This window comes from Pseudonaja textilis, chromosome 1, assembly GCF_049901715.1.
Source record: "Pseudonaja textilis isolate UNSWEBS1 chromosome 1, rPseTex1.2, whole genome shotgun sequence".
NCBI classification, from domain to species: domain Eukaryota; kingdom Metazoa; phylum Chordata; class Lepidosauria; order Squamata; family Elapidae; genus Pseudonaja; species Pseudonaja textilis.
The window spans coordinates 228,104,033-228,130,698 of NC_141990.1; the positions used below are offsets into that span (position 1 = coordinate 228,104,033).

Consider the following 26,666-nt stretch of genomic DNA (forward strand, 5'->3'; position numbering starts at 1 on the left):
CCATTGTCTCTAAAAGAATTTTGTTTCTTTACATCTTGCTCCCCACCATTGAGGCTTCTCATCCCTTCCTTTCTCCCTTGCTTGTTCTTCTCCTTGCCCTTTTTACCCCCTTGTCTCTCCACCTCCCTTTTCTTCTTCTGCTTCCCCCCTTTCTGTTGTTTTTGTAACATTGTATCCACTTTTCACCTTATTTTTCTCTTTTTTGGTTGTTTTTTCAAATCTTAAAGTCCCCCCCTTTTTTCCTCTTTCTCCTTTCCTTCCCCAAATAGACTCACTTGTTCATCAAAGATGGCTTCTTCTTTATCCCAGTCATCCTGTTGGCAGTCAGCTTTTCATAAGTACAAGCCACCATTTCTAAAAAAGAGTGCCAAGAGAATCTTCCCCTTCTTGATCTTCTTTTTTGTATTTTTGGTATTCAATTTTCAATTCATCCACAAGTGATGCCATTGTAGAGAGAAAAAGTTTTTCCAAAACAACCACCCAAGTGCTTTTAATCAAAGATAGTTCCCAAAAGTTCCAAAATCACCAAGCAATCCAAATAATCTGTTTCTTTTAATACTTTCTTCTTTCTTTCCTTTCTCTTTCTGGGGTTACTGTTTAGTCACAAAGTTCCAGTTAAAATGTAACTTTTAGAAGTCTTGTTAATATTTAATAGCTCTTTAAAATTCTAGGCAATCTCCTCCTTACTTTCAAATTCTGCTCCAATTTTTTCCCCTCTCCCTTCCCACTTACAGCAAAAAAGGTTTTTTTTTATTAATGTTCAGAAATCCTTATCCCTTTAGCATTTAATTACCTCCAATGCGGGTTTTCCAATTTCTCTTGCGGTTCTATTTGCTGTCAGGTTAGGAAGGAGAGTGAAAAGAAAGAAAAACTTTCCCTTTTAAACTTCCATTCGCCGCTTGTAAATCTCTGGAAACGATGTATTATTGGCAAATTTTAAGTTCCAGGGTACTTTCGCTGTCATTTTATCCCGGTCAGCAAAAACACTTTCACTTCTTCACAGCTCCTCCTGCACTTTCTTTTTCTGGCTGAGCGCTTCTATGTGGCAGCCATTTCTGACCGCTGCTCAGCTGCCTTCGGAAAGGGGGGTTTAGCCGGCTAGGGAAGAGAGGTGCTATATCTCTCGACCTGCCAGGTCCCCCCTCTATGTCACCTTCTACGGAGGTGGCTAGCCCTGAAGCCGGGTGGCTCAGGGCACTCGGGCAGCGAGCACAGGCAGAAACTGCACACAGTCGTGGATTCCTGCCTGCCCCAAAGCGCTGCAGACCGGAACTCCCCTGAAACATAACTGTTGAGGTAATTCCCTGTTAGGAGAATGAGTGCACACAGGGAGACGTAGTGAGAGTAATGTTGAATAACACACACACAGCACACAGCTAAACTGTATAGTAAAATGTAGGTTTTACTTCCAGTAAACAGTTAAGCAAAGTCCAACAAACAGTCCAAGTCATACACGGTTATAGCAGTCAGTTTTCAGTCCAGGGATAATCCAATAACAAAGTCCAGTATCAAAAACAGTTCAGTAACAGACTCACATCAATACAAGAATAATGACGATCAGCAACAGTCAACAGGGAAATGCAGGAATGGCAACACTCTGGGAAACCAGGCTTTTGGCTCCATCTTATGGCCGGTTGAGGAACCACACCCAGTTACAATTTTAGCATTCCCTATTAATAACAGTATTAAAATGTCTATCCTGGTTTATATATTTCCAACCCAACTGATAGGTTACTTACATTCCTAACAATAATTATCAATGTATAACAACAGCAATGTAACAAAAAGTTGCCTGCCACATTTTTGGTTAGCTGCTTTTAAAATTTATTTATTTAGTATCTGTTTTGGTTTTTAATAATCATAAAAACAAAACATACTAAATAAATACATAAATAAAAATTATTTTACTATTCATCTTGATGTTTGTTTCTCCTTTGCTTTTTCCTATTAAGGAAAAGCAAAGCAGAAACAAGTATCAATATATAACAGCAATGTAACATTTTGTTTCCATTTATGCATCATGTAGGTTTTCAGTAGGTCTACTGATTTTATCATTCATAAAAACAAAATCCATAATTTTTAATAATATTTTTATGTATGTTTGTAGGCAGCGCACATGCGCTATAAGTAGGGGTGGGGCAGGGTGGGTGGGGGAGAAGGCAGTCAGCTGTTATTGCACATGTGCAATAATGGTTGATTGAGCTGGGAATTGTGGAGCAGGGCTGGGGACGGGAGAATGCCTTCCCCGATCATCGAGCATGCTCGCAATGTCACGCATGCGCAATAATGAATAACTGGGTCATGAAGGGAGGGGCAGGTGGGGAGAATGAGGCAAGGATTGTTGCGCATGCACAAAAAATGTCAAGCATGTGCAGTAAAAAAACCTGGTTTTTGGAGTGGAGGAGCAGTGGAGAGGGGTGGGGCCAGCCAGGGATCCGTTTTACCGGTTCTTAGAACTACCAGTGACTTTAACAACAGGTTCTATAGAACAGGTGTGAACCGGTAGAATCCCACCCCTGCAGCTACCCATTCAGCTTCAAAGGATTGGGGTAGTATTAGAGTTTGCCCCTATGAAAACAAGAATCCAAAATATTATTTACTTCAAAATGTTGTTCGCCATCATTTTGCTGGGTGGGCATGGCGTGTATGGCCTGATCAGCCTCCTTCAAAGTGGTGGGGAGGAGGGTGTTTTTGCCCTCCCCAGGTTCCAGAGGCTTTTCTCAAGCCTCCGGGAGGGCAAAAATGGCTTCCCCAGGCTCTGGAGGCTCTCTGGAAGCCAGCCTTCCCAAACTTCCAGGAGGCCCGTTTTTTCTCCCCCCCAAACATCCACGCAGACCCTGCACTTACCTGCATCCAAAATGGGCTGGGTGGGGACTCCTGAGAGGGGCAGGGTGAGATGGGCAGGGCCAGCCAGGAGTGACATTTGGGTGTTCTCTGAACTGCACAGAATCTTAGCTAGGGGCTCCCCCAAACCCCTGCCAACCCCCAGCAGCCCACCACTGGTTTTCAGCCAGTTTAAGAAGACTGCAGTGGAAAATAGAGTGTACTTTCTAAGGTTTTTTGGCAACTTAAGTTCAACCATCACTGGTCATGGCTACAAAGTCTCTGCAACTCTTGCAACTTGGAAAGAGGCAAAGCCAGTGCTGCTATGTACTGAATTGTTATATGCTACTTCTGCAAATGGGAGCAGGTCGGTTCAATTATCTTGCTGATAATTGATATAACATCTGTTCCAATCCACTACTGGTGTGTTCAAAGGACCTGTTAGTCTAAGGATGGTACAAAGACCTAAATCCTTGGGTTGTCCCTACTAATTTCAAAAACTTTTGCCAGAATTGGGAGGTGAACTGCACTCCTCAATTGGAGGTAATCCTTTAGGAGGGATGACCTTGAAGGAATGTTTTAAGGAAGTACGGTCTCGATTCCCCAAGCATCCTCCTTCTCATTCCAGTTCATGCATAACAGTGAAGCACAGCAAATATAAGGTGACAGCTGACAGTGGGGTTATTGTCTTCTATTTTTTTCTGTATATTATGGTTTTTATTGTTTCTAAGCCTCCTAGAGTCACTGTCAGCAAGTAGACAGCTATATAAATTTTGTAAATAAATTGTGTAAGGAGCTTTTTCTTTAAATGATTATTGTGACTTGGGTTTATTGCTGAGAGCACAAAATGTAGAAATCCAGTTCAGTGTTGTGTCCATCTGGGGATGTCCATGAAGGTTGTTCATTTAAAGTCTTTGGAATCTGTTGTCAATCATGTTTTCAATTAATGTATGCATCTTGTTTCCTGTCTTGAAAATATTCCTTAAGCAATGAAAAAAAAATCTCAAAACATAGAGTTGTATAATTTTTGAATGTTTATTTCAGCCCCACTAAGTAGACCAGACCAGATAATCAATTCCACAGTAAGGATCAAACTATTTTTTAAAGACTGGCTGTAATAATAGAACCTTGAAAGTCTTATCATGTAGCCAACCAAGTCCACCCATTGCAAAGGAAGATGGTCCTGCCTTATTTTCATTTCAAGTAAACTACAACAGCACAGCTTTAGTCCACAAAATTATTCAAGGTCATAGAATTGGCCTCCTAGAGAGCCAGTTGAGAAGCATTGCCTACAATACACTTTTTATTATTTCTAAAAAGAACACTTAGCCAACTTAACTGGCATTTCCATCATGTTAAAAAGTCTTCTCCATGTTAACCTTATTTGTGTGTGTGTGTATGTGCCTGTATTTAGGATGCCTTTATAGCTTTCCACAAGAATAAGGACCTGGTAAAGAAATATTTGAATTTACTCCTAATTGGAGAACTTGCTCCAGATCAACCGTGCTGTGAGCCCACCAAAAATGTGAGTATTGGGTGATCTCAGCTGTTGTATTCCTTTTGCAGAACCTTTATTTTAGAGTTAGACATACATGTGTATGTGTGTGTTATATATATATATATATATATATATATATATATATATATATATATATATATATATATATATATATTTCTTAAGTTTCTACGGGTACTTACATGTATGGTATTCAGCATTGTTCAGGTATTTTCCCACGTCATTATACTTGTGCTTTTAAAGTTGTAGCAACGTTTCGGCAGAATCTCATCTGCCATCATCAGGCTTCTGTATAGTGTTCGTCTGTGAGTCAGACTTTTACAGTTGTTTCAGTTTTAAATTTGGGGCTAGCCTACTGCTGTGCTAGAATGGGTTTTTCTTCATCCTGATTGGTTGGGAGTCTTGGTCTATGTTTATTGGTCTTGGAGTTTGCTGTGTTCTGCTTGATTGGTGTTTCTAATATCTTCTGTCTGTTTGTGGCTTTTTTTGTCTTGATTGGCTGGCAACATTGTGTTCCTATATTGGAGGCTTTTAGTGCAGCTTGGCCCCTAGTAAATGGACGGCTATCATTTGTTAGGAAGCTAGGTTTCATCTGGGTGCCTGGTCGGGGTGTGTTTGAGCTGGAGGTATCAGGGGGATCTGTTTGTGCCCAGGTGTTTGCCTGGCTTGTGGTGTGGAGATTTTTTTTGTTTGTGAGTGCAGGCTTCCAAATAATTGACAGTCTGTGGAATCATCTCTTCTATTCATGCTTTCTGGTCTTTTTTCAATCTCTATGGCTTCTCTGATAATTCTGTGGCTGGGGTTTTCTATAATGACTAGGGTTTTGGTGCCACTGAAGTTGATGCTATGACCTGTGGCTTTCATGTGTTGGACTAGTGAGGAAGTGTGTTCCAGCTTTTTTACTGCATTTTTGTGTTCATCCAGGTGGGTACTTATTCTTCTATTGGTCTGTCCAATGTATGTGGCCGGGCATGATGCACAGGGGACTTCATATATGCCTTGGTTTTCCAGGTCAATTTATCTTTGGGGTTTCTAAGGATGGCTGCTATTTTTCTGTCTGTTTTGAAGGCAGTCTTGATGGGATGCCTGTGTAGTATCTTACTGATTTTGTCCAGAAGAAAACACACACCAGAAGAAAACACACACCAGAAGAAAACACACACCAGAAGAAAACACACACCAGAAGAAAACACACACCAGAAGAAAACACACACCAGAAGAAAACACACACCAACCGCTACCTCAACGCCCAATCCCACCACCACCCAGCACAGATAAACTCTGTGGCCAAAACACTAATCGCTAGAACCAAACGCCTGGCAAAGACACACATAAAGACTGAACTATGCACCCTGACTAAAGTACTGACAGCCAACGGCTTCCACAAAAGCAAAATTACCGGCTTGATCCACAAAAACACACTGAGACATAATGGAGACCTAGAAGATGAACAGACCTATGGAACAGCTGTCCTGCCCTACATAAGAGGTACTACAGACAAAATCAGTAAGATACAATGGCACCAAAACCCTAGCCACTATAGAAAACCCCAGCCACAGAATTATCAGAGAAGCCATAGAGATTGAAAAAAGATCTGAAAGCACGAATAGAAGAGATGATTCCACCAGACTGTCAATTATTTGGAAGCCTGCACTCACAAACAAAAAAATCTCCACACCACAAGCCAGGCAAACACCTGGGCACAAACAGATCCCCCCTGATACCTCCAGCTCAAACACACTCCAACCAGACACCCAGATGAAACCTAGCTTTCTAACAAATGATAGCCGTCCATTTACTCAAAGCCAAGCTGCACTAAAAGCCTCCAATACAGAAACACAATGTTGCCAGCCAACCGGGAGTTCCGGTTTGCAGTGCTTTGGGGCAGGCAGGAATCCGCGATCGTGCATGGTTTCTGCCTGCACTCGCCACTGGAGTGCCCCGAGCCAGCCAGCTTCAGGGCTAAGCCACCCCGTAGAGGTGGTGAAGACAGGGGAGACCTGGCAGGGTCAAGGGGAGCTGCACCTCTCCTCCTCAGCTGGCTAAACTCCCTTTTCCAAAGGCGGTAAGAGCAGCGGTCAGAAATGGCTGCCTCAAAGAAGCACTCAGCCAGAAAAGAAAGTGCAGGAGGAAGTTAAGAAGTGAAAGTTTTTGGCTGACTGGGACAAAAAGCAACAACTAAGGTACCCTGGAATTTAAATTTTGCAAAAGATACATCACTCCCAAAGAAGAGTTGGAAGCAGCAAACGAAAGTGAAAAGGGAACATTTTTTTTTCACTCTCCTTCCTAACGTTGACAGCGAACAGAAATGAATGAGAAATCAGAAAAACCACTTTGGCATCAATAGGTAATTAAACTGGATAATTAAATGTCAAGGGGATAATAAGGATTTTTGAACACTAAAAAAACCCCACTTTTTTTCTTGCTGTAAGTGGGAAGGGAGAGGAAAAGAATAAGAGCAGGATTTGGAAGGATGAGACTGCCTAGAACTTAAAAGAATCTGATTAAATACTAACAAGAGTTCTAAAAGATACATTTTAACTGGAATTTTGTAACTAAACAGTAACCCCAGGAAGAGAAAGTGAAAAAAGAAGCAAGTGTCAAAAGAAACAGCTTGTGTGTATTTGGATTGTTTGGTGACTTAGGGACTTTTGGAAATTATATTTGAATGACTAAAAACACTTGGGTGGTTGTTTGAAAAAAAATTTTTTTTTACAATGGCATCACTTGTAGATGAACTGAAAATGGAATTTAAAAAATACAAAGAAGAGAAACAAGAAGGGAAGGGCTCTCTTGGCTCTCTTTTTCAATTCTTAGAAATGGTGATCTGTACCTACGAGAAACTACAAGAAAGGACTGCACAAAAAGAGGATTGGGACAAAGAAGAAGCCATCTTTAATGAACAAGTAACTTTACTTGGGGAAGAAAGGGGAAAGGAAGAAAAGAAAATGGAGACTTTAAGATCTAAAAAAACAACCAAAAAAGGGAAAAATAAGGTGAAAAGTGGATATAATGTTAGAAAGCAACAGAAAGGGGGAATACAGAAGAGGGAAATGGAGGTGGAGAGACAAGGAGGTAAAAAGGGCAGAGAGAAGAAGCAAGGGAGGAAGGAAGGGATGAGAAGCTTTAAAGGTGTGGAGCAAGATGTAAAGAGACAGGACTTATTTAGAGATAATGGGTAAAAACTTAACTGAAAAAGTGATTCTGCAAAGGTACATAAAATTGTATTGTTTTATTTGTATTAGAAATAATGTTAGAAAATTGGAAACAACATGTGATTAAAAAGTGAGATAAAATACTCAGTGTAATTCAGTGAAATTTTTGTGAACAAAAGGAAGGAAATGAAATAAATGAGAGAATTGAATTAGGAAGGAATGGGAACATTTTAATGACACAATGTTTTAAAATATAAGTGAAGTGGGGGGAAAATAATTATGAAAAGTTTATAAGTGTTTCCATAGAAGTATGATACTTATTTGAAAAGTAATGTGTAAAATGTTTAAGATTTAAATGAATATTAATATTAATGATAGATTTGAATTGGTATGGATTGTTGTTTTAATTATATTATATATTTATATATTTTTTTCTTTTTACAATATAGTGTGTAACTTTAGAATGTACTAAGCAGAATCCAAATGGAAGTTATGTATTATACTAAGTGTTATAAATTTAGGGGAAAGAGATAAAGCCGTCATACTCCAATCAGTGATTACAGGAGAAATTTTGTTTAAAGAGAAAAGATAATAGACAGCTGGAAACAGGACAGACAAAGAATATAAGCATAATGATCTGAACTGAGATGAGATAAATAAAATAAAATTAAGAAAGTTAAAAGAGGGGAGAAGCTATATAGAAAATGTAGAATGGCAATAAGATATGGAATGGTATATAAAATGAGAATGAATTTGAATTTGTGTCTGTACGAAGAGATGTAACCTGGGATCAAGCTGCTTTCAAAAAAGATGTTTTATGTTTTATGTTTTGTTTGTGTTTGTTTTTGAAAATCAATAAAATTTGTTTTAAATAAAATGTTGCCAGCCAACCAAGACAAAAAAAGCCACAAAACAGACAGAAGATATTAGAAACACCAATCAAGCAGAATACAGCAAACTCCAAGACCAATAAACACAGACCAAGACTCCCAACCAATCAGGATGAAGAAAAAACCATTCTGGCACACCAGTAGGCTAGTCCCAAATTTAAAACTGAAACAACTGTCTGAAACAAAACTGAAACAAAAGTCTGACTCACAGACGAACACCATACAGAAGCCTGATGATGGCAGATGAGATTCTGCCAAAACGTTGCTACAACTTTAAAAGCACAACTATAATGATGTAGGAAAATACCCGAACAAAGCTGAATACCATATATATCCCCATCACACTAATGCCTTTCAGCGCAAACAACATTATACAAAATGCAGTGGCATAAAGAACATTAAACCAAAGGAATTAAAGATATAAGGTAAAAGCTAAATCAACAATCAATAATCAACCAATGGAACACTTTGCCCTCGGAAATTGTGGGAGCGCCATCACTTGAGACTTTCAAGAAGAGATTGGACTGCCATTTGTCAGAAATGGTTAGGGTCTCCCGCTTGGGCGAGGGGTTGGACTAGATGACCTACAAGGTCCCTTCCATCTGTATCCGTATCTGTAAATCTAGGTTACATCCATACTACTATCCACTTTATCTCTTCATATTTTTCTATTAGAAAGTGAAAGTGAAGCCATCACAAATGTGATAGACAGATAGACAATCAAGAGACATCCTTACAAATTTCAATTGATTCATCTACATCTATTTATCATTTCATTCATTCTCTATTGCACTTTTAACTTATTCTCTCTCTCATTTTAAGGATATCTAGTCACAACTTTCTCAGTCTTCCCCTTGACCCATTCACCTCTTACAGATTTTACAGGTTTTACAGATCAATCTTCATTCATTCTTTTTTTACTGATCAAACCACCTCAACATATTCATCATACAGTCACTCACTTTTGTATTTAATAGCCTTCACTTAGGAACTTTTAACCTTCTCTCTTTCTTTTACTATTTCTTCAGTACCTTATTCCTATTAGAGATCTTTACTATTACTGCTATATTATTATAGTTCTTGGTTCTTTGTTTTAAGATCTGGATGTCCTGTTTAGTGTAAAGGCAGAAAGGCAGTGGGAAGCATTTTCCAGATGAGACATTGACTTTGTCAATGACTTAGATAATATTTTCTGGTGCAGTAGTAACATTGAAATAAATCTTTGGGTATTGACTTTGTTATTTCATTGAAAGGAGAATGCTTGGTAATCTTTAAAAGCATTCTGGTTACCATTCTGAAGAGAAAATATTAGGTTCAACATCTGAGAATCCAAAAACCTCTAGGCAGTGGAATCAAAATGATAGACCATTATTTATTAGTTATGTATTGCATTTACATCATACACTTTCTTAAAACCTCCAGATGACATAAATGGAGATCTCCTTAATTTTTCTCAGCAAGTCTGTGTTACAGCTTGGTCTGAGAGAGAGAATAACTAGTCGTAAGTCACCCAATAGGCTGCATGTTCAAGTGGTTCAACCTGGTGCAAATCCAACCTTAAGTTTAATACATAAAACTCAAGATGGCCTTTTGGTCTAGTCTACCAAAATGATTCGTATGCAAGTAAAAAAAAACCTGCCATCCCTTCTTGTAGGAAATGCTGGTAAAGGATTTTCATGAACTGCATGCAACAGTGGAGAAAATGGGGCTCTTTAAGTCAAGATTCAGCTTTTTTGCTTGGATGTTTCTGCATGCTTTCATACTAGACATTGCATCTTGGTCTACTATCTGGTACTTTGGAAAATCCTGGATGCCTTTCCTTCTTGGAGTAGCAATGTTCACCATTGGACAGGTAAACTCTTTGTGATGTAGAGCATAGCAGTGTTGTAGCATATTTCAGACAATTTAATTGCTTTCATTAGTAACTTAACACCTTGTACGTGTATGTCAGTTTTCAATTCTTTGAGCTGTTGAATCTAAATATAGTAACTAAACACAGATTAAGAAAAATGCTTCAGTACCTGAGAGAATTATACTGCAGAATATGCATGATATTGCTTCATCTTTTTTGTCTGCTTAAATTAAAATGTTTGAAAGGAAGGCAGCAAGTAATAGTATTTGCTGATAGCATACAGCATATAAAGTCTTATGTATGTATGTATGTATGTATGTATGTATGTATGTATGTATGTATATGTATACATACAGAGACATGTACCTATGCATACAGTATATAATCACACAATATGTGTAGTATAACTGGTTCTTTTCAATTAATTAATGATGATTAATGATGTTCCTCTACCAATTAGTTCAGGTAGAAAAAAATGTTGAGAAATCATACAGTGTCATGTTTGTTGACTTTTGCTTCCAGATCCAGTATGGTTTTCTCCAGCATGATCTTGGCCATGTGTCGGTCTTTGAAAAGCTCAAGTGGAATAAAGTAGCTCACTTTGTGGTGTTTGACATTCTTAAGGTCAGAATCCACCCAAACGAAGGGATGATGATTTGTGATTTATATATTTGAAGTTGGGTCTGCCAATCCATCGTTATTTTCTATCTCTAGAGTTTGAAAAATAGGATAAGGATAAAGAACTAATATCGAACACTTAAAGCACTGAAGGGCTGAAAATATAAAATCATCTTTTTGCAATATCTCTGTAAAGTCTGATAGTATTATTAGTGCTTCCTTACAGAAAAGGGTGATAGAATAGAATAGAATTCTTTATTGGCCAAGTGTGGCCAAGTGTGATGGGGTTAAAAGGAATATAGCCAATCTTCATTTCATAGGTATGGATCATTTTTAACAATACTGCCCTAGCTGTGCTTTTTTACTACTAAACAGAAAATAGTGGAGTGTTTATTTTTGTTTCACACAAACGCATTTAACATCAAAGCTGGAATTTTCAATAGTCAGTCTCGGAATAAAACTTTTTCAGATGCTTAATAGGAAGGGGACAAAATGAGTCTAGCTTACACAGAAGTAATGGAGGTCAGAGTGCCATTACTGTGCACAATTCAATTCCTGCTAGATGGATGGAAGCATAAGCCAAAAGAACTGCAGTTGGTTTATGTATTTTGTTTGTAAATAGTCAGTGGGGAATCCAAAAGACACAGCATTATTCATAAATAGGTGGAATTTATGTTTGTACTTCTGTACTTCTCAAGGGAGGGCCAATGGGCCTATGGAACTACATGCATAATCAACATCACGCCAAACCCAACTGCTTCCGCAAGGACCCTGATATCAACACACATCCGATGTTTTTCAGCCTGGGGAAGAAACTTTCCTTGAAGGTAAATAAATAGAAAGTCTTAGGTAGATAAAAGACCCTGAAAAAATATTAGCAGTACTAAAAGAAAAAAACTACCATATCTCCGATGAGCAATCTAGGAAAGTAGGAAGAAAAGATTCTTTCTATCTCCCATATTTCTTTATAGCAACTCTTGCTGCTGTTGGATCAGTTCACGCACTGCCTTATTTTCTCGTCACTGCTTCTGTAATGAATCTGTCAAACTTTTTTTCTTCTTTTGGATAATAATCCCTTTCATGTTTGCTTGCCAGTTACATCAGAATCTGTTGCTATATTTCATTTTCTTCGGGCTATTTGGAACTTAAACAAGAGAAGGCCCCTGATTAGAAAATCGTTCCTATCTTAACAGATCTTGATAACTACATAGATTTCCTCTCTGCTCAGAGCACCATTTCATAGTACAAATTTACAGGCAAAATATCAATTTTACAGTTAAATATTTAGTTTTCTGGTATTTTTCTCTCTCTCTTTACCCCAACCAAGTTGAATGAATAGGACTGTTAACGATTCTGAGCTACATTTAATGACACAAAGTTCCACTGCACCTCTGCATTAATCTGTACAGTGCAGTCTAAATATGTATTCCCCTTCCCAAAAGTTGTGCTTAGATGAGTGCAAAGTCAAATAATTTAACCAAGTGAATTGTGCATGTTTAAGGCTGCAGTAAAATGCAGTGCCCCTCCAAAAGGTGACAAACTATAAGTTTTAATGTGGCAAAAAAAGAAAAAGTAATTTAACTTGTGGGGATTCAATGTAGGAATAAACTGAATAAAATTGAATCAAATTAAAATGAAATCATATTTAATTTTGGTACTGTCTTGTCCATGTTTTTCCCCGGCTCTTTTTATCTCGGAAAGGTAGCTTCCCTCAAAGATCAGGTGCAACCCTCAGCGCACAAAAGCTGTGTGTATGGCAGAAATTCAAGAATCACAGATCAAATAATCTGTGATATAGTAATATGCAAAGATGAAAATTTTTCAAGAATCTATATTGTAAACAATGGGCCCTGACAACATGACTTTGATGTGGAATTTACATAGTTGTTGATTTAACTGTTTGCTCTCTTACTCCTTGTGCAGCTTGGAAAAAAGAAAAGGAAGTATATGCCTTACCAGTACCAACATAATTACTTTGTCTGTAAGTATTTTATCATGTTTACAGGAGCCTAAATTTGGAGGAGGATAACCAGTGAAGTTATATATCAGCACTATAAAGCAGAACAGACTAAGAAACTAATGCCACACAGGTTGGGATTACTTTTATTGGAACATCTAGAGCAGACTTGTCAAACTTGCGGCCAGATGCGTCAAGCCCACCCTGTTTTAGTGGGCCATGCCCACCCTGTTTTAGTGAAGGGTGGAAGTGTCATGATACATCACGTGAAGACAACATGACACCGCAGGTTTGATACCCCTGACCTAGAGTAACAGGAACCTATGGATATGAATGTGTTCTTTCCTTTATGTCAGGAGTTTCAAACTCATATAGTCATGGTTGTGTCACGTGACATATCAGGACTTTCCCCCCCTTCGCTAACAGGATGTATTATACTTTATTTTAGTCACACACTCATTTTGTATTCTCCTTTTGCATTTTTATATTAGTGTTTGCCCCATTGATGTTTGTAATTGGTGCCCAATTTCTGCCCTTTCGCTTTTTCCTTCTAAGAAGAAAATGGTTGGTAAGTTATAACACCTCTTTATTTTAGGGGATTGGTATATGATCAGGTGTAACACATAAAGGTCCTGAATCCTCCTTCTTTCTAATGAGCTACAGAAGATGCATTACAAAATGCAAGTTGCTTTCTTTCCTTAATCCTCCACAACATCATGGGAACATTCCCTGCCATTCGTGATTTCATTGGCATTCCCTTTGGTCAGCACCATGGAACAGAAAATGTAACTGGTTTGTTTAGGAAGGGAAGGGTGAGCAATAAGCAAATAGTACCATGAAAGCCAAGGAATGCTTGTCACAGCTGCAAAGAGCTGACCAGAGTATCTACCCTGATGGTAACAATGAGCCTCTTCCACTGGGTTGCATTAGGCATTAGTGAAATTATCTCCTAGACTGTGAATCTTTTCCAAGCCAACCTGAAAGTCAGAAAACAAGCACACACTCCTCCAGGCAGAGGCAGTAGCAACAGTGGAACAGAAAGTGATGAGGAGCAGAGGAAGAGATTGTCATCTAACTGCCATGGATATCGGGTTGCATTTACAGAGCGATGGGGGAGATTATCTGGGCACTAGTATGTGGAGTACAGATACAATTTAATAATAATAACAATGCAACCAGTTAGACATATTCTTCCCCATGGATGCAAATCCGCTCCCCCCACACACTACTCATGCCACTATCCATTGCAATTCTCAGCCACTTTGAAACCTTTAGCAGCTTCAAGAATCCCATTTCTAGAGAAATTCTTTCCATTTTGATGTAAAACAAGGTTTCTGCCCAACTGATGCTAGTATGCTCCACCCCCACTCTTTTTATCATTGTGGGAGTTTTACTAGATGCACAAATGAAAAGACCCTGAAAATCCTTCAGCACTACAGTACACCAGAGGTGGTATTCTACCTGTTTGCACCAGTTTGGGAGAATCAGTAGCAGTGGTTTGGTGTGGGTCGCCAAACTGGTGTTGACCCCTGGCTGGCCACGCCCCTGACCCAGTTGCCTGGTCGCTTGGTCGCTCACTTGCCCCGGTCACTCTCCTAACTCTCCCTACCATGTGGTGGCTGTGGCACAGCTTGGGTGGATGTCCTGGGGCTGCTGCACATGTGTACCGTGTGTGCAGCCACTACACATGCAGTGCACATGTGCAGCAGTCCCAGGACATCTGCCTGCCTGCCTGCCCACCCTCCTGGAGCATGCTTTCTGCCTCCTCCCGACAGATGCGCCTCTTCCAGCCTAGGCTGGCCCAGCCAGCCAGCAGGTGGGTGGGCAGATGTCCTGGGGCTTCTCACTCCACTTGTCATGAGATGCGTGCTGCTGCTGCGTGCTTTTTGCGGTGCCAGGCCCGGCAAGTCCGAGGAGCTGGCACACAGAACAGGGAGGCCCTGGACCATTGATAAGTGGAGTGAAGCTGGAGTTAGTAATTTTCACTGCAAGAAGCCTGCAACTGCCTCGGGTTCTCAAGCCCCATCGAAAAAAGCAAAACATGCGCTGGCCCATTGGGGATGTGGAATGGCAGCTACAGGGTTCTCACACCGAAAAAGGGGCGGCTGGAGAAGACTCTTTTTCGGTGCCAAAAGCGTCCGCCAGCCACCTCTTTCGGCAGGAAAAGCCTCCTGCAACCTGTCTGCTTCTCTCTTCCTCCTTGGCCATACTGAACAAACAGGAAGAGAAGGAGGAGAGCAGCCTCCAGGTTGCGGGAGGCTTCTCATGCTGAAAGAGGCAGCTGGAGACCGAACAAGAGTTGCCTCTAGCCGCCCCCTTTTTGGTGCAAGAAACCTGTAGCTGCTGCTCTGCTTCTCCAATGGGCGGGTGATGTGCTTTTTTCAGTGGGGCTGGAGAACACGCGACAGGATTCTTGCAGAGAAAATGACTGATCTCTGGCTTCACTTCTCCAATGGTCCGGGACCACCTTGTTCTATACACTGCCAACTCATCGTTGGAGAGGTGTAGCCCCTGAATGAGAAGTCTTGGGCAAAGTTCTCTGACTTAAAACGCCTCTGTGCAGTGTCTGCCTCCCTTCACGCTCCTTGTGCATGCCAGGAGTGCCCAACTGGAGCAAGAGAGCGTGTAGTTGGCTGCTATGGGGCGAGCACCTTGGCTTCCCCCCTTGCTCCTCACAGTCACCCTGAGCCAGTGCAGTTCTTTAGTTGGGCAGCCAGACAGCCGGAGCAGCACCCGCAGCAGCAACAGGCAGCGCCTCAACAATGAAGTACAGTAAGATTTGGCAGTGCAAATTTATCTCCGAGGGGCTTCTGGCAAAAAACAAAACAAAAACCACCCCAAAACAAAACCCATTCGGCAGGCAGTTGCAATCTTTAGTTGGGCTTTATTTATTTTTTTGTCAACCCAAGGGCAGAGGGGAGGGGAGGTACGTAGGGAATGACCCTGTCTCTGCAGCATCGGTCATGTGAGGGAGTGGGCGTGGCCAACTGGACGTCACTCACAGCAAGGTGCCGCATCACCTTGCCAAGTTGTCCATGCCCACCCAGTCACATGACCACCAAGCCATGCCCACCAAACAAGCCACACCCACAGAACCGGTAATAAAAATTTTTGAATCCCACCACTGCACTGCACACTGCTTATTATTCTGCATGTTATTGCATTATAGCCTTTAGCATTTCTATTTGCCACATTGTAACTAATTAATCTGAAATTGACAAAGGAACTCATAATTATGATCCACATGCTGTTACTATTGTGCTTATTTAACACTCTGTTCTTTGACAGGAGATGTTTACCTATCTTTTCTTTTACTTCCGTGTCTGCCTCATGTATGTTCCTTTAATGGGATTTAAGAGCTTTATGGCTTACTACTACTTAGCAAGGTAATAATAATTATGTAAAACTCTACCCTGCTTCTATGATTCAACTAATGCTTTTAAATGCTGTGAAGTCAAAAAGAGACCTTCAATATGTACATAGCTAACTTTGTTTACCAGTCTGAAAAAAATAATGAAGTCTCCATTTCTTGTTGACTTAATATGGTGATCTAAAACAAGAAAACAGTTAAAATTAGTATACACTGTTACTGATCACTATTACTGATTTGAGAGATGCAATAAATATCTTCCACACGGTGCATGCCACAAAAGGGCAACAAGTAATATCTGTATCTATGACTATATTGTTTGGGTTTTTTAACTTAAAAATGATACGTCATGCCTCCTCAAGCTCACCTCAAACTAAGTTTGTAACCCCAAAAACTTTAAACTTAGACTATTTACTACTGACCTCACCCCTTTCCCAAGAGGTCTGTAGGGGGCATGCATAAGCGCACCAAAGTGCCTACCGTCCCTGTCCTATTGTTTCTTTTTATTTTTCTTATACGTATCTATTTCATGTATTCATAACTATGTTTATATTTATACCTACTATCTTGTAAGCGATTGACAAATCAAATCAAATAAATAAATAAATAAAATAAAAGCATAAAAATGAAAATAAATTAAAAATAATCATGCTATTGCAAAGAGCATAGTTCACCACAATGATCTTGATCAAACTCTTGTTATTATTTGGTCATCACCAATTATCAAATTATTACTTACCAATTATCAGTCTCAAATATTCTTCACTCATTGCCAAATAGCTTCATCTGAGAACAGAGGTTGGTGTTTAAAAGCTTGATCTTATACTATGAGCAGGTTGGTATAGGGGGAGACATTTCTTTAAGCATTGATTTCCTCAGAAAAAAAAATATTGTTATTTATTTGTCCTGCACTTCACAGTTAGATAAAACTTGCATCTTGGTGGCTTCATCCAAGGAGTGGGGGCATTTGGAGAGCTTGTATATATGCATATACAACCTGTCTCTCAATTTGTGTTTCATCCAATCTACCTCACAGCAAAAGGCCTCGAATGTAGTTTTGCTAGCATGCCGTTTTGTAGCCCCAAAACCCTCTCAGAAGTTGTTGGACCAATTAGCTATAAGGCTGACCCTACACCAGGGAAATGAAGGAATTTTAGACTTCTTTAATTTTTTCACAAATGACTCCTCTGTTACAATCTGGCAAGCAATCTACCTGAAAGATTATTTCCTAAACAAACTGACAAACATACATATGTGTTATGTCTCACCTGTATCCACAGGTGAGCAATCAAAATTCTAAAGTTCCAAAAATACAAGCAACCAAAAACAAACCCCAACAAAGATAACTGCTGAGGTTTTTCCAGTCCTCAGCAGTAATTCTGAAATCTGTTTGGCAATCCTGAAGTGCCTATAAATCACAATGCCTCCGAGAATCTTCACAGTACTTTCGCTCCAACAATACACTTTGCTTCTGGCAAATTTCTCAAGCCAATCCGTTTCCTTTTATCCCCTAAAGGGGGCGTGTTAGTCTCATTAATCACTGGCTTGACGCTTCTTTCCCAATTGAGATTGACGTCTCAATCTCCGTCTATTTCTCACGTCAAGCCAAGATCCCTCAAAGCCGTCCTCCTTACTTGAAACCTCTTGCACGTTTTCCTGATTATCTGTTCCCGGCTGCTGTGTAATCAGAGAGGGAGATTCGGGGTAGGACACCTTCAATAAATTAGGTTCGTCTCTCATAGCTAAGTCCATTTCCTCATCCTGGCTATCTTCAAAATCACTCAACAATGCAGGCTCAAATCTCAGTGCCAGATCCTCTTCATTCAAATCCCGGAGTCACAAAACATATGCATGCTGCAAATGCCTGACTAGTGCATGTTGTGGGGGAGGGGAGTAGAAACTCTTTGAGATTTTTTGTCAAAGGAAGGAGCTGTTTGTAACTCATATGCCACTAAAAGTTCTGGAGACAATTCATGTAGTGATATTCAATCCAGAAGAATGTCAATATTCTGTTCAATGGCTGGGATTCTTGGTGTAGCTGTTGACCAGTCCAAACTGGCAACAATTGGCTCAGGGTGATGTGTGTGAAACCCAAACTCATAAATACTGTATATAAATAACATTGAGCTAAAAGGGTTTTGATCAATTGATAGTGAGGACATGTTGGAGAATTCAGGCTGGTTTTAAAGTACATTGAGAATTATTTGCAGATGAGAAGTGATTATGGAAAAGGAGCTGTGAAGGCAAATACAGACAAATCTTAAGCACTTTCCTCCTTCTTTAGAAACTAAGCTGAACTTAAGCACTTTTACCCATCTTTCTTGCCCAATAGTTAATCCAAATGTGGGCAGTTCATCAGCTTGTGTAACTAATAGTACTACTTACTTAATTGAGAACTCTGAAGAATATGAGTTTTAGAATACCTGAAACTTCTAACTAGATATTAGGTCTTAAAGTGTGATAGATTGTACAAGATTCAGTTGTAGTATTCATCCAGTTCTCACCGGTTCGCATGAACTGGTAGCAACAATTTGGTGTGGGTCACTAAATCAGTAGTGACTTCTAGCTGGCCACGCCCCAACCTGGTTGCTGCTCACTCACTTATTCCACCTGCCCAATGCTTGCTCACCCTGCCTGCCTGACGCTTGCCCTGCCCAGTCACTCCTCACCTCTTATGTGGCACACTGGGTCTTCATGGCTTGCCTTAATAACCTGCCTTCCCACGTGGTGCCTATGCCCCAACTGAGCAGCCCTGATCTGCCTGCTCACAGGTAAGCCTGTGAGTCATGCTATCCCCTCCACAGTCCCCAGAGCTTGCTGCCCCCCTCTGTCCCTGGAGCTTGCCGCCCCCCCACCATCCCCCCAGGTTGCTGGGGCCCCCCATCCCCAGAGCATGCTAGTGGGGGCTCACTGTCTGGAGCTGGTCGGGGCCCCCCCATCCCCAGAGCTCGCTGTCCCCCACCATCCCCGAAGCTCCCCACCATCCCCAGAGCTGCCAGGGCCCCCATTGTCCCTGGAGTTTGCTGAGGGCCCCCACTGTCCCTGGGCTCGGCTAGCTGGTTAAGCTGCCATGTGGCACTCTCCCAGCTGTTCCTACCACATGGCGGCCACGGCACAGCTCTCCAAAAGGGCAGAAGGATGTCCTGGGGCTGCCTCCCAGAGCAGTGCTGCTGCCGCCACCACTCACTTTCTTCCTTTTGTCCCCTGGGAGATGGAAGAAAGATGTAGTGCAGCCCCGGGACATATGCCTGCCCTGCCCTCCTACCCTCTGTGGCCACTCGCTTTCTTCCTTTCATCATCTGAGAGAAGGAAGAAAGTACCACAGGTGCAGCCCTGGGACATCCGCCTGCCACACCCTCCTGCCCCTGCAGCTTCTCACTTTCTTCCTTTCACTCCCTGGGAGAAGGAAGAAAGTGAGTGGCAGTGGAGGTGCTCCAACCAGGAGGGCAAACAGATATCCCGGATCTGCTTCTTGGAGCAGTACCACCATTGCTGCCACTGCCTCTTGCTTTCTTCCTTCTCCTGCCACCCATTGCCTGATCAGTTCATCCCAGACCAGGTGTGTGTGTGTGTGAGAGAGAGTGTGATGTGTGTGTGTGTGAGTGAGAGAGAGAGAAAGTGAGAGAGAGAAAGAGAAAGATAGAAAAAAAGAGGAAGAAAGAAAGAGGAAGGGAGAAAAAGAGATAAAGAAGGAAGGAAGGAAGGAAGGCAGAGAGAAAGAAAGAAAAGAAGAAGAAATAGAAGGGGAAGAGTGTGTGTGTGGTGTGTGTGTGTGAGAGAGAGAGAGAAGAAAGAAAAAAGAAAGAAAATAGGAAGGGAGGGAGGGAGAGAGGAAAAAAAATATTTATCATGTGTTAATATTTTACACTGTCCCTACCCCTAGAGTGATTTTACTGCCTTTCTTTTGCCCAGGGCTATCACATATTTTTCAGGGATTTACATTCATTCAATGTCTATAGTCCAGAGCATAAATATGTGTGTGTTTAAACGGGCTGCCGTGATTGGTCTAGCCAAGTGCGGCAAACTCAAATCACCATCATTGGCTGCCTAGCCGCAGCCAGACCTATATAAGGGGCTGCTGCGGCTGGGATATTTCGCTCAGATCTGAAGTCACTAATAAAGAGCTGTGGTTGCTATCTGAGTCTTGTCTCTGTCCTTGGACCCATCCTCCCAGATCTAACACTGGCGACGAGGGTGGGATGCGGAGACAACAAAGCCTACTGAACACTCGCTAAAGCTGTTGGAGCACGTGGCTGACAGAGCGCAACATCGGCGACATGGCCAGCAGCGCTATAACACCCGCCCCATTCGATCCAGCCAGCGAGGACTGGGACTCATATATGGATAGATTTCAAATGTTCCTGGAGTCCAATAACCTTAAAGATGCCACGCCCAGCAAGAAACGAGCAGTCTTTCTGATGCATTGCGGACCCGCCATTTTTAAAATGGCTAAAGCACTTGCGAAACCGGCTGAAGTCAAAACGATGGACTGGGATACCCTTGCTCCCATCCTTCACAACCATTATGCTCCAGCAGTACAGACTCTCATTCGCAGGCACGAGTTTTACCAGAGGGATCAGCACGAAGGTGAGAGCATCGGGGATTTCGTGGCTGACCTGAGAAACCTGGGCGGATTATGTGGCTTTGCCAATCTAGAAGAAGCCATGAGAGACCGAATTGTCCTTGGCCTGAGAGATCCAACTGTCCAAAGCAAGATCATGGCCAAAGGAGACATTTCCCTTGCAGATTCCATAGCAGACGCCACTGCAGCTGAAGCCACCCGTAAATCAGCAGCACGAATGTGCCGAACCAGTGGGGCCAACCACCAACCCACCAACGATGCTGGGAAGCCTTCAGACAAATACACATCGGCCACCCATCACGAAGATGTCGAATCCTCCTCAGACAGTGAGGAGGAAGAAGTCCACAGACTCCGGTCAGAACGTGAGCAACGGGACCTGCGGGGTCGTAAATCGAACTACCAATGTGCTGGATGCGGTGGAAACCACCCACGATCCGAGTGCAGATTCCTAGACACCATCTGTCATTTTTGTGAAAAACGAGGACATATTGCAAAGGTATGCAGAAATAAAAGAGGCTTCAGCCCCAGACAGAGAGGGAACAGCCCAAAAAGAACCGATGGCAACCCCACCACACAGAGGGACCGCCCAAGCAACCAGTGGAACCAGTACAACAGACCCCGAAGGTTTACTGGCATACCCAGACGAGAAGAGGCACATCAGACCATCACCATCAGCCACACTTCATCACTAGTTACAAAGAAAATCCGTGTAGAAGTCACCATCGAAAATCAACCATGCATCATGGAAGTAGACTCCGGGTCTTCCCTATCCATGGTATCCTGGAAAACCCTTAAACAACTGATTCCCAACATCCGCCGCCGAGATCTCAGCAGTCAGAGACTCATATTAAAAGATTACCAAGGCAACCAGATTCCAGTTGCGGGCACCAGCCACTTCCAGGTTTCTTTCAAGGGACATACTGCAATACTACCACTCACCATTGTTGATAGAGACCGACCAAGCCTACTGGGCCTTCAGTGGTTCATGCCATTAGGAATCGGAATGGCTAGCATCCACCATACCAAAGACGATGACTGGGAAGTGGCCCTCGTCCAAAATTTCTGGGAAGTTTTCAGCGAAAATTTAGGCAAGTACAAAGGGTCCCCTATTTCATTTAATCTCTGCCCTGACATTGCGCCCATTCGCCTAAAACCACGCCAAGTTCCCTTTGCTCTCAAACCCAAAATTGATGAGCAACTGGACAAATTAATTGCACAAGGCATGTTAGAACCCATTGATCACGCCCGATGGGAGACACCAATTGTCACCCCCATAAAACCTGACGGGTCTTTGAGAATCTGTGGAGACTACAAGGCCACCCTCAACCATGCACTGCAGCAGAGCGCCCATCCAGTACCAGTCGTCCAGCATCTCCTACATTCACTTGGGGGTGGCAGAATATTTGCAAAACTTGATCTGGCCTAAGCTTATCAACAGCTGCCAGTCGATGCCAAAACCGCCGAAGCCCAAACTATAGTTACACATCGAGGCGCGTTCAAATGTAACAGGCTCCAGTTTGGAGTCAGTGTAGCACCAGGCATTTTTCAAAGCCTGATGGAGAGACTATTGCAGGACATAAAAGGGATTGTGCCCCATTTTGATGACGTGTTAATAGCCGCCCCAACGAAGAGTCATTTAGAGAAACGCCTAAGAACAGTCCTACAAAGGTTCAAAGATGCTGGCCTCAAGGTTAAAAAGGGAAAGTGCCAGTTATGCACAGAAAGGGTTGAATTTCTTGGTTACCTCCTTGACAAACAAGGAATTCACCCTACAGAAAAGAAATTGGCAGCCATCAAAAATGCCCCAAGACCCAAAAACAAAACAGACTTTCAAGCCTTCCTGGGACTCATTAACTTTTATAACATTTTCCTACCCCAGAAGGCGACCGTTGCTGAACCCCTTCATAGACTCCTCGATAAAAGGGCCTCCTGGATTTGGGGATGACGGGAGGAACATGCTTTCCAACAAGTAAAGGACCTTCTCACTTCAGATGGAGTGCTCATACAATATAACGAAACACTCCCATTGACTGTTACTTGTGACGCCTCACCTTTTGGGGTGGGGGCCATCCTGAGCCACGTCCTACCAAACGGTACCGAGGCACCTATTGCATTTTTTTTTGAGAACCTTGTCAAAAACAGAAAGGAGCTATAGTCACCTAGACAAGGAAGCCCTTGCAATTGTATCTGCAATCAAAAGGTTCCACGATTATGTATAAGGGAGATCATTTTCTATCATCACAGATCATAATCCATTACTTGGCATCCTGGCAGGCGACAAACCTACTCCACACATTCTATCCCCCAGAATGACACAGTGGTCGGAGTTCCTAGCCGCCTACGACTATCAACTGAGGCATCGCCCTGGAAAATCTATTCCCCACGCAGACGCCTTGAGCCACTCTCCACTACCTGAACTGCAAAATGACCCAGCTCCCATGCTTCCAATACTACAAATTGAGACAATCCCCTCACCACCACTAACAGCTCAGGACATCGCCTTTGAAACCAAAAAAGACTCAGGTTTGGCACGAGTTCTTGGCTGGTTAGAGAGGGGATGGCCAGAAAACGAGCCCAATGAAACCTTTAAACCCTTCAAGAACAGACAATCAGAACTTTTCTCACAAAGAGGGTGTGTATTATGGGGAGATAGAGTGGTCATACCAGCAAAACTACACAAAAAAAGTCCTACAATTGCTACACGAGGGACACCCGGGCATCGTGCGTATGAAAGTGCTGGCGAGGAGTTACGCCTGGTGGCCAGGTATGGACAAACAAATTGAAACCTGGGTCACCTCCTGTAACAGATGCCAAGAAACCCGCTTAGCCCCACCAAAAGCCCCACCAGCAGAATGGGAAACACCCAGAGGTCCCTGGTCACGTATTCATATCGACTTTGCGGGACCTACAAAAGGGCATACTTTTCTAATAACAGTAGACGCATATTCTAACTGGCTCAAGGTTAATAAAATAAAAACAACCACCACAGATGCAGTCATCAAGAAATTAAATAGACACACACAATAGCAACACACAGCCTACCCGATGTTCTGGTATCCGACAATGGGCCTTAATTTACTGCCTTAGCCTTCGAACAATACCTAACTGACCGTGGCATCTGACACGCACTGACATCGCCGGCTCATCCAGCGGCGAATGGTAGAGCTGAACGAATAGTACAGTTCACAAAAAAAAAAAAAAACTCTACAAAAAATGAAACAAGGAAACATCCACGACAAAGTCACTAGGATGCTCCTTCTCCAGCACATCACACCTAACAGCACGACTAACAAGAGCTCAACTGAACTCCTGATGGCCAGGAAACTCAGATCGCCTCTAGACCGGTTACACCCTGTTTACACCCTGGAAAAACCCCTGGGCTCCAACAGCAAGCACCGCGCCTTTAAGGTAAGAGACCTTGTATTTGCAAAAAACTTTTCAGGGGATCCCCTGTGGATTCCTGCTCAAATAACTCAAGTCACAGGCCCCCGCTCCTACCGCCTACTAACCACTGATGGCAGAGAGTGGAAATGCCACATTGACCAGCTATGTTCCAGGCTGACCACAACTTCCACCAATGACCCCAACCTCGACACCGGGGGGGAGGGGAAACCGTGAGTCATGGAATAGAACCAACATCTGGCCCACCAGAACTAACCCCAAGATCACCACATCATAGCTTACAATACTTACCAACTGAAGTAGAGCCTGGCCAAATGAACACCTAGAAGCAACAGCCAAGCAGGCTCAGCGAGCCCGGGGAGCCATAGCAGTAGCAATGAAGCTGGCGACTCAACCATCCCAAGGTCACCAGTAGAGAATCGCAACTATGGCACTGGTTCACCGTTCCAGACAGATCCAGCAAGCAGTCCGTCTGAACCCGAAATTGAACACGGGCAATTGGAATTACGTGAGTCAGGTAGACAGGTGTGAAAACCCACCTACCTGTGAGACTACATAACCCCGCCTCTTAAACGGAATCGAGAGGGGAGGGGTGTTCCGGACTAGCAGGCTCAAAAGCCTGCAACTCTGATTGGCCCGCTGATAGCGGATCGTGATTGGTCACCTCAGACTGATCCAGTTGGCTAGTAAACAGGCTGCTGCGATTGGTCTAGCCAAGCGCGGCAAACTCAAATCACCAATATTGGCTGCCTAGCCACAGCCAGCCCTATATAAGGGGCTGCTGCGGCTGGGATATTTCGCTCAGATCTGAAGTAACTAATAAAGAGCTGTTGTTGCTATCTGAGTCTTGTCTCCATCCTTGGACCCATCCTCCCAGATCTAACACATTGCACCCCCCACTTCTTTCTGGCAGCCTCTTAAAAGCCTTTCACACTCTTGGGCAAAGCATGTGAGCCATTTCCTCCTTTCAGTGATCCATGAAAGTACATCTATAGTATGTAGATAATAAAATCAAAAAAGGTGAACAACATTTTTGCAGAACTATAGATACATTGAAGTTGCATGTGACAAGGAATGGCTAGGAGGGGAGGGGCCAGGTGAGGTACCCTTGACGTGAGTGACATTGAATTGGCCACACCCACCCAGTCACATGACCTCCAAGCAATGCTCACAGAACCGATAGTAAAATTCTTTGAATCCCACCAATGACAAGATTGTTACAAAATACTATAGCTTTAACTCCCTGCTTTTACCTGTAAAAATTGTGTTTCTGTATAGTCTGTTAATGCAATGATGTGCTAATAGTAATTATCATGTTATGTTTTGGGCTGAGAAAAGCAAAGTAGTTTTACTAGTGAGTGAACCATTTAAAGAATTTGTTTGAATCACTATTGTTATTGTTTCTATGTCTACACAGGTACATCGAAGCTTCATGGTTTCTCTGGGTCTCGCAGATGAATCATATTCCAATGAATATTGACTATGATCAGAATTTAGACTGGTTCTCTGCCCAGGTGAGATAGTTTCTAACAAATGTTGGGTCCTTAGTTCTGAAACACAGGGCCAGATCATGCTGCTGTTTTCTTAAATATTTCATGCCCTTAACTACATGGAAACATGGTCTTATAAAGAGCAGGTCATACAAATGGAATGTCTATGCTGGCAGCTAGAAATCACTCCCATATTGCAGTTTCTGAGCAAATCACAATTGCACAGTGATGCCATTTCTCATCTCATGGAGAAAAGTTACAGGGACAAACAATGAACTAATTGTCCACAGTAGATGATGAGATGGTAAACAATGTAGCACATTGCCTGTTAATCTGCCTTGTTTCTTCAGTAAAGCAGGAATAGCACCAATGCTATTCCTCCTCCATCCAAAAGGACACTATATAATTCTACATCCCCACGTGTGGATTTCAATTTACATAATTGTTCTTTTTGTGTTCATAAACCAGATTTTCCATGGCACAAAAATTAACTTTGTAAGATGCATTGATCCACAGAATAAGAACATAGATCCATAAGGCTAACATATTGATTCCAGATAGGAATAGGCAAAAAATGATGGTGATAGTGGAAACACTGCCATTTTCTCTTTATAATGTAGGGAAGAACATATTGGAGTGTTGAAATACATTTTGTTGGAATATTTATGCAACAACTACAGTGGTATGCAGCCACTAGATAGCAGTGTTTACAAGTTGGGATCTATGGTATATATCAGGGGTGTCAAACTCATGGCCCACAGGCCAGATGCGTTATGTGTTGGCCTGCCCCTGCCCGATTTAGCGAAGGGGAAAAAAGTCCCAATGCATCACTTGACGATACTGTGACGATGCGAGTTTGACACCCCTGGTATAAATTCTATGCTTTTTATACTAAGTACGGTTTCCTGTTACAGTTGAGCAATTAATCAGTAAAGCACATAGTGACCGTACTCGTTATTTGATCTATGGTGCTATATATAAACAGAATTTCTAACATGGAGGAAGTCTAAT

The 26,666-nt window shown here is 42.2% G+C and overlaps 1 protein-coding gene across 3 annotated transcripts in view; it reads left to right on the forward strand.

The window, feature by feature from the left end:
• The window catches only part of LOC113449140 (acyl-CoA (8-3)-desaturase-like), a 45,822-nt gene that overhangs the window by 10,379 nt on the left and 8,777 nt on the right, over positions 1 to 26,666 (forward strand). Inside the window, exons 2-9 of one of the 3 annotated variants that reach the window (XM_026720137.2) lie at positions 4,238 to 4,348; positions 10,039 to 10,236; positions 10,759 to 10,860; positions 11,553 to 11,681; positions 12,778 to 12,835; positions 13,303 to 13,379; positions 16,100 to 16,197; positions 25,583 to 25,679. In XM_026720137.2, the coding sequence (XP_026575922.1) occupies positions 4,238 to 4,348; positions 10,039 to 10,236; positions 10,759 to 10,860; positions 11,553 to 11,681; positions 12,778 to 12,835; positions 13,303 to 13,379; positions 16,100 to 16,197; positions 25,583 to 25,679 (870 nt within the window). The remainder of the gene's footprint in view (positions 1 to 4,237; positions 4,349 to 10,038; positions 10,237 to 10,758; positions 10,861 to 11,552; positions 11,682 to 12,777; positions 12,836 to 13,302; positions 13,380 to 16,099; positions 16,198 to 25,582; positions 25,680 to 26,666) is intronic. The other 2 variants (XM_026720138.2, XM_087920857.1) reach the window with 2 other exon arrangements.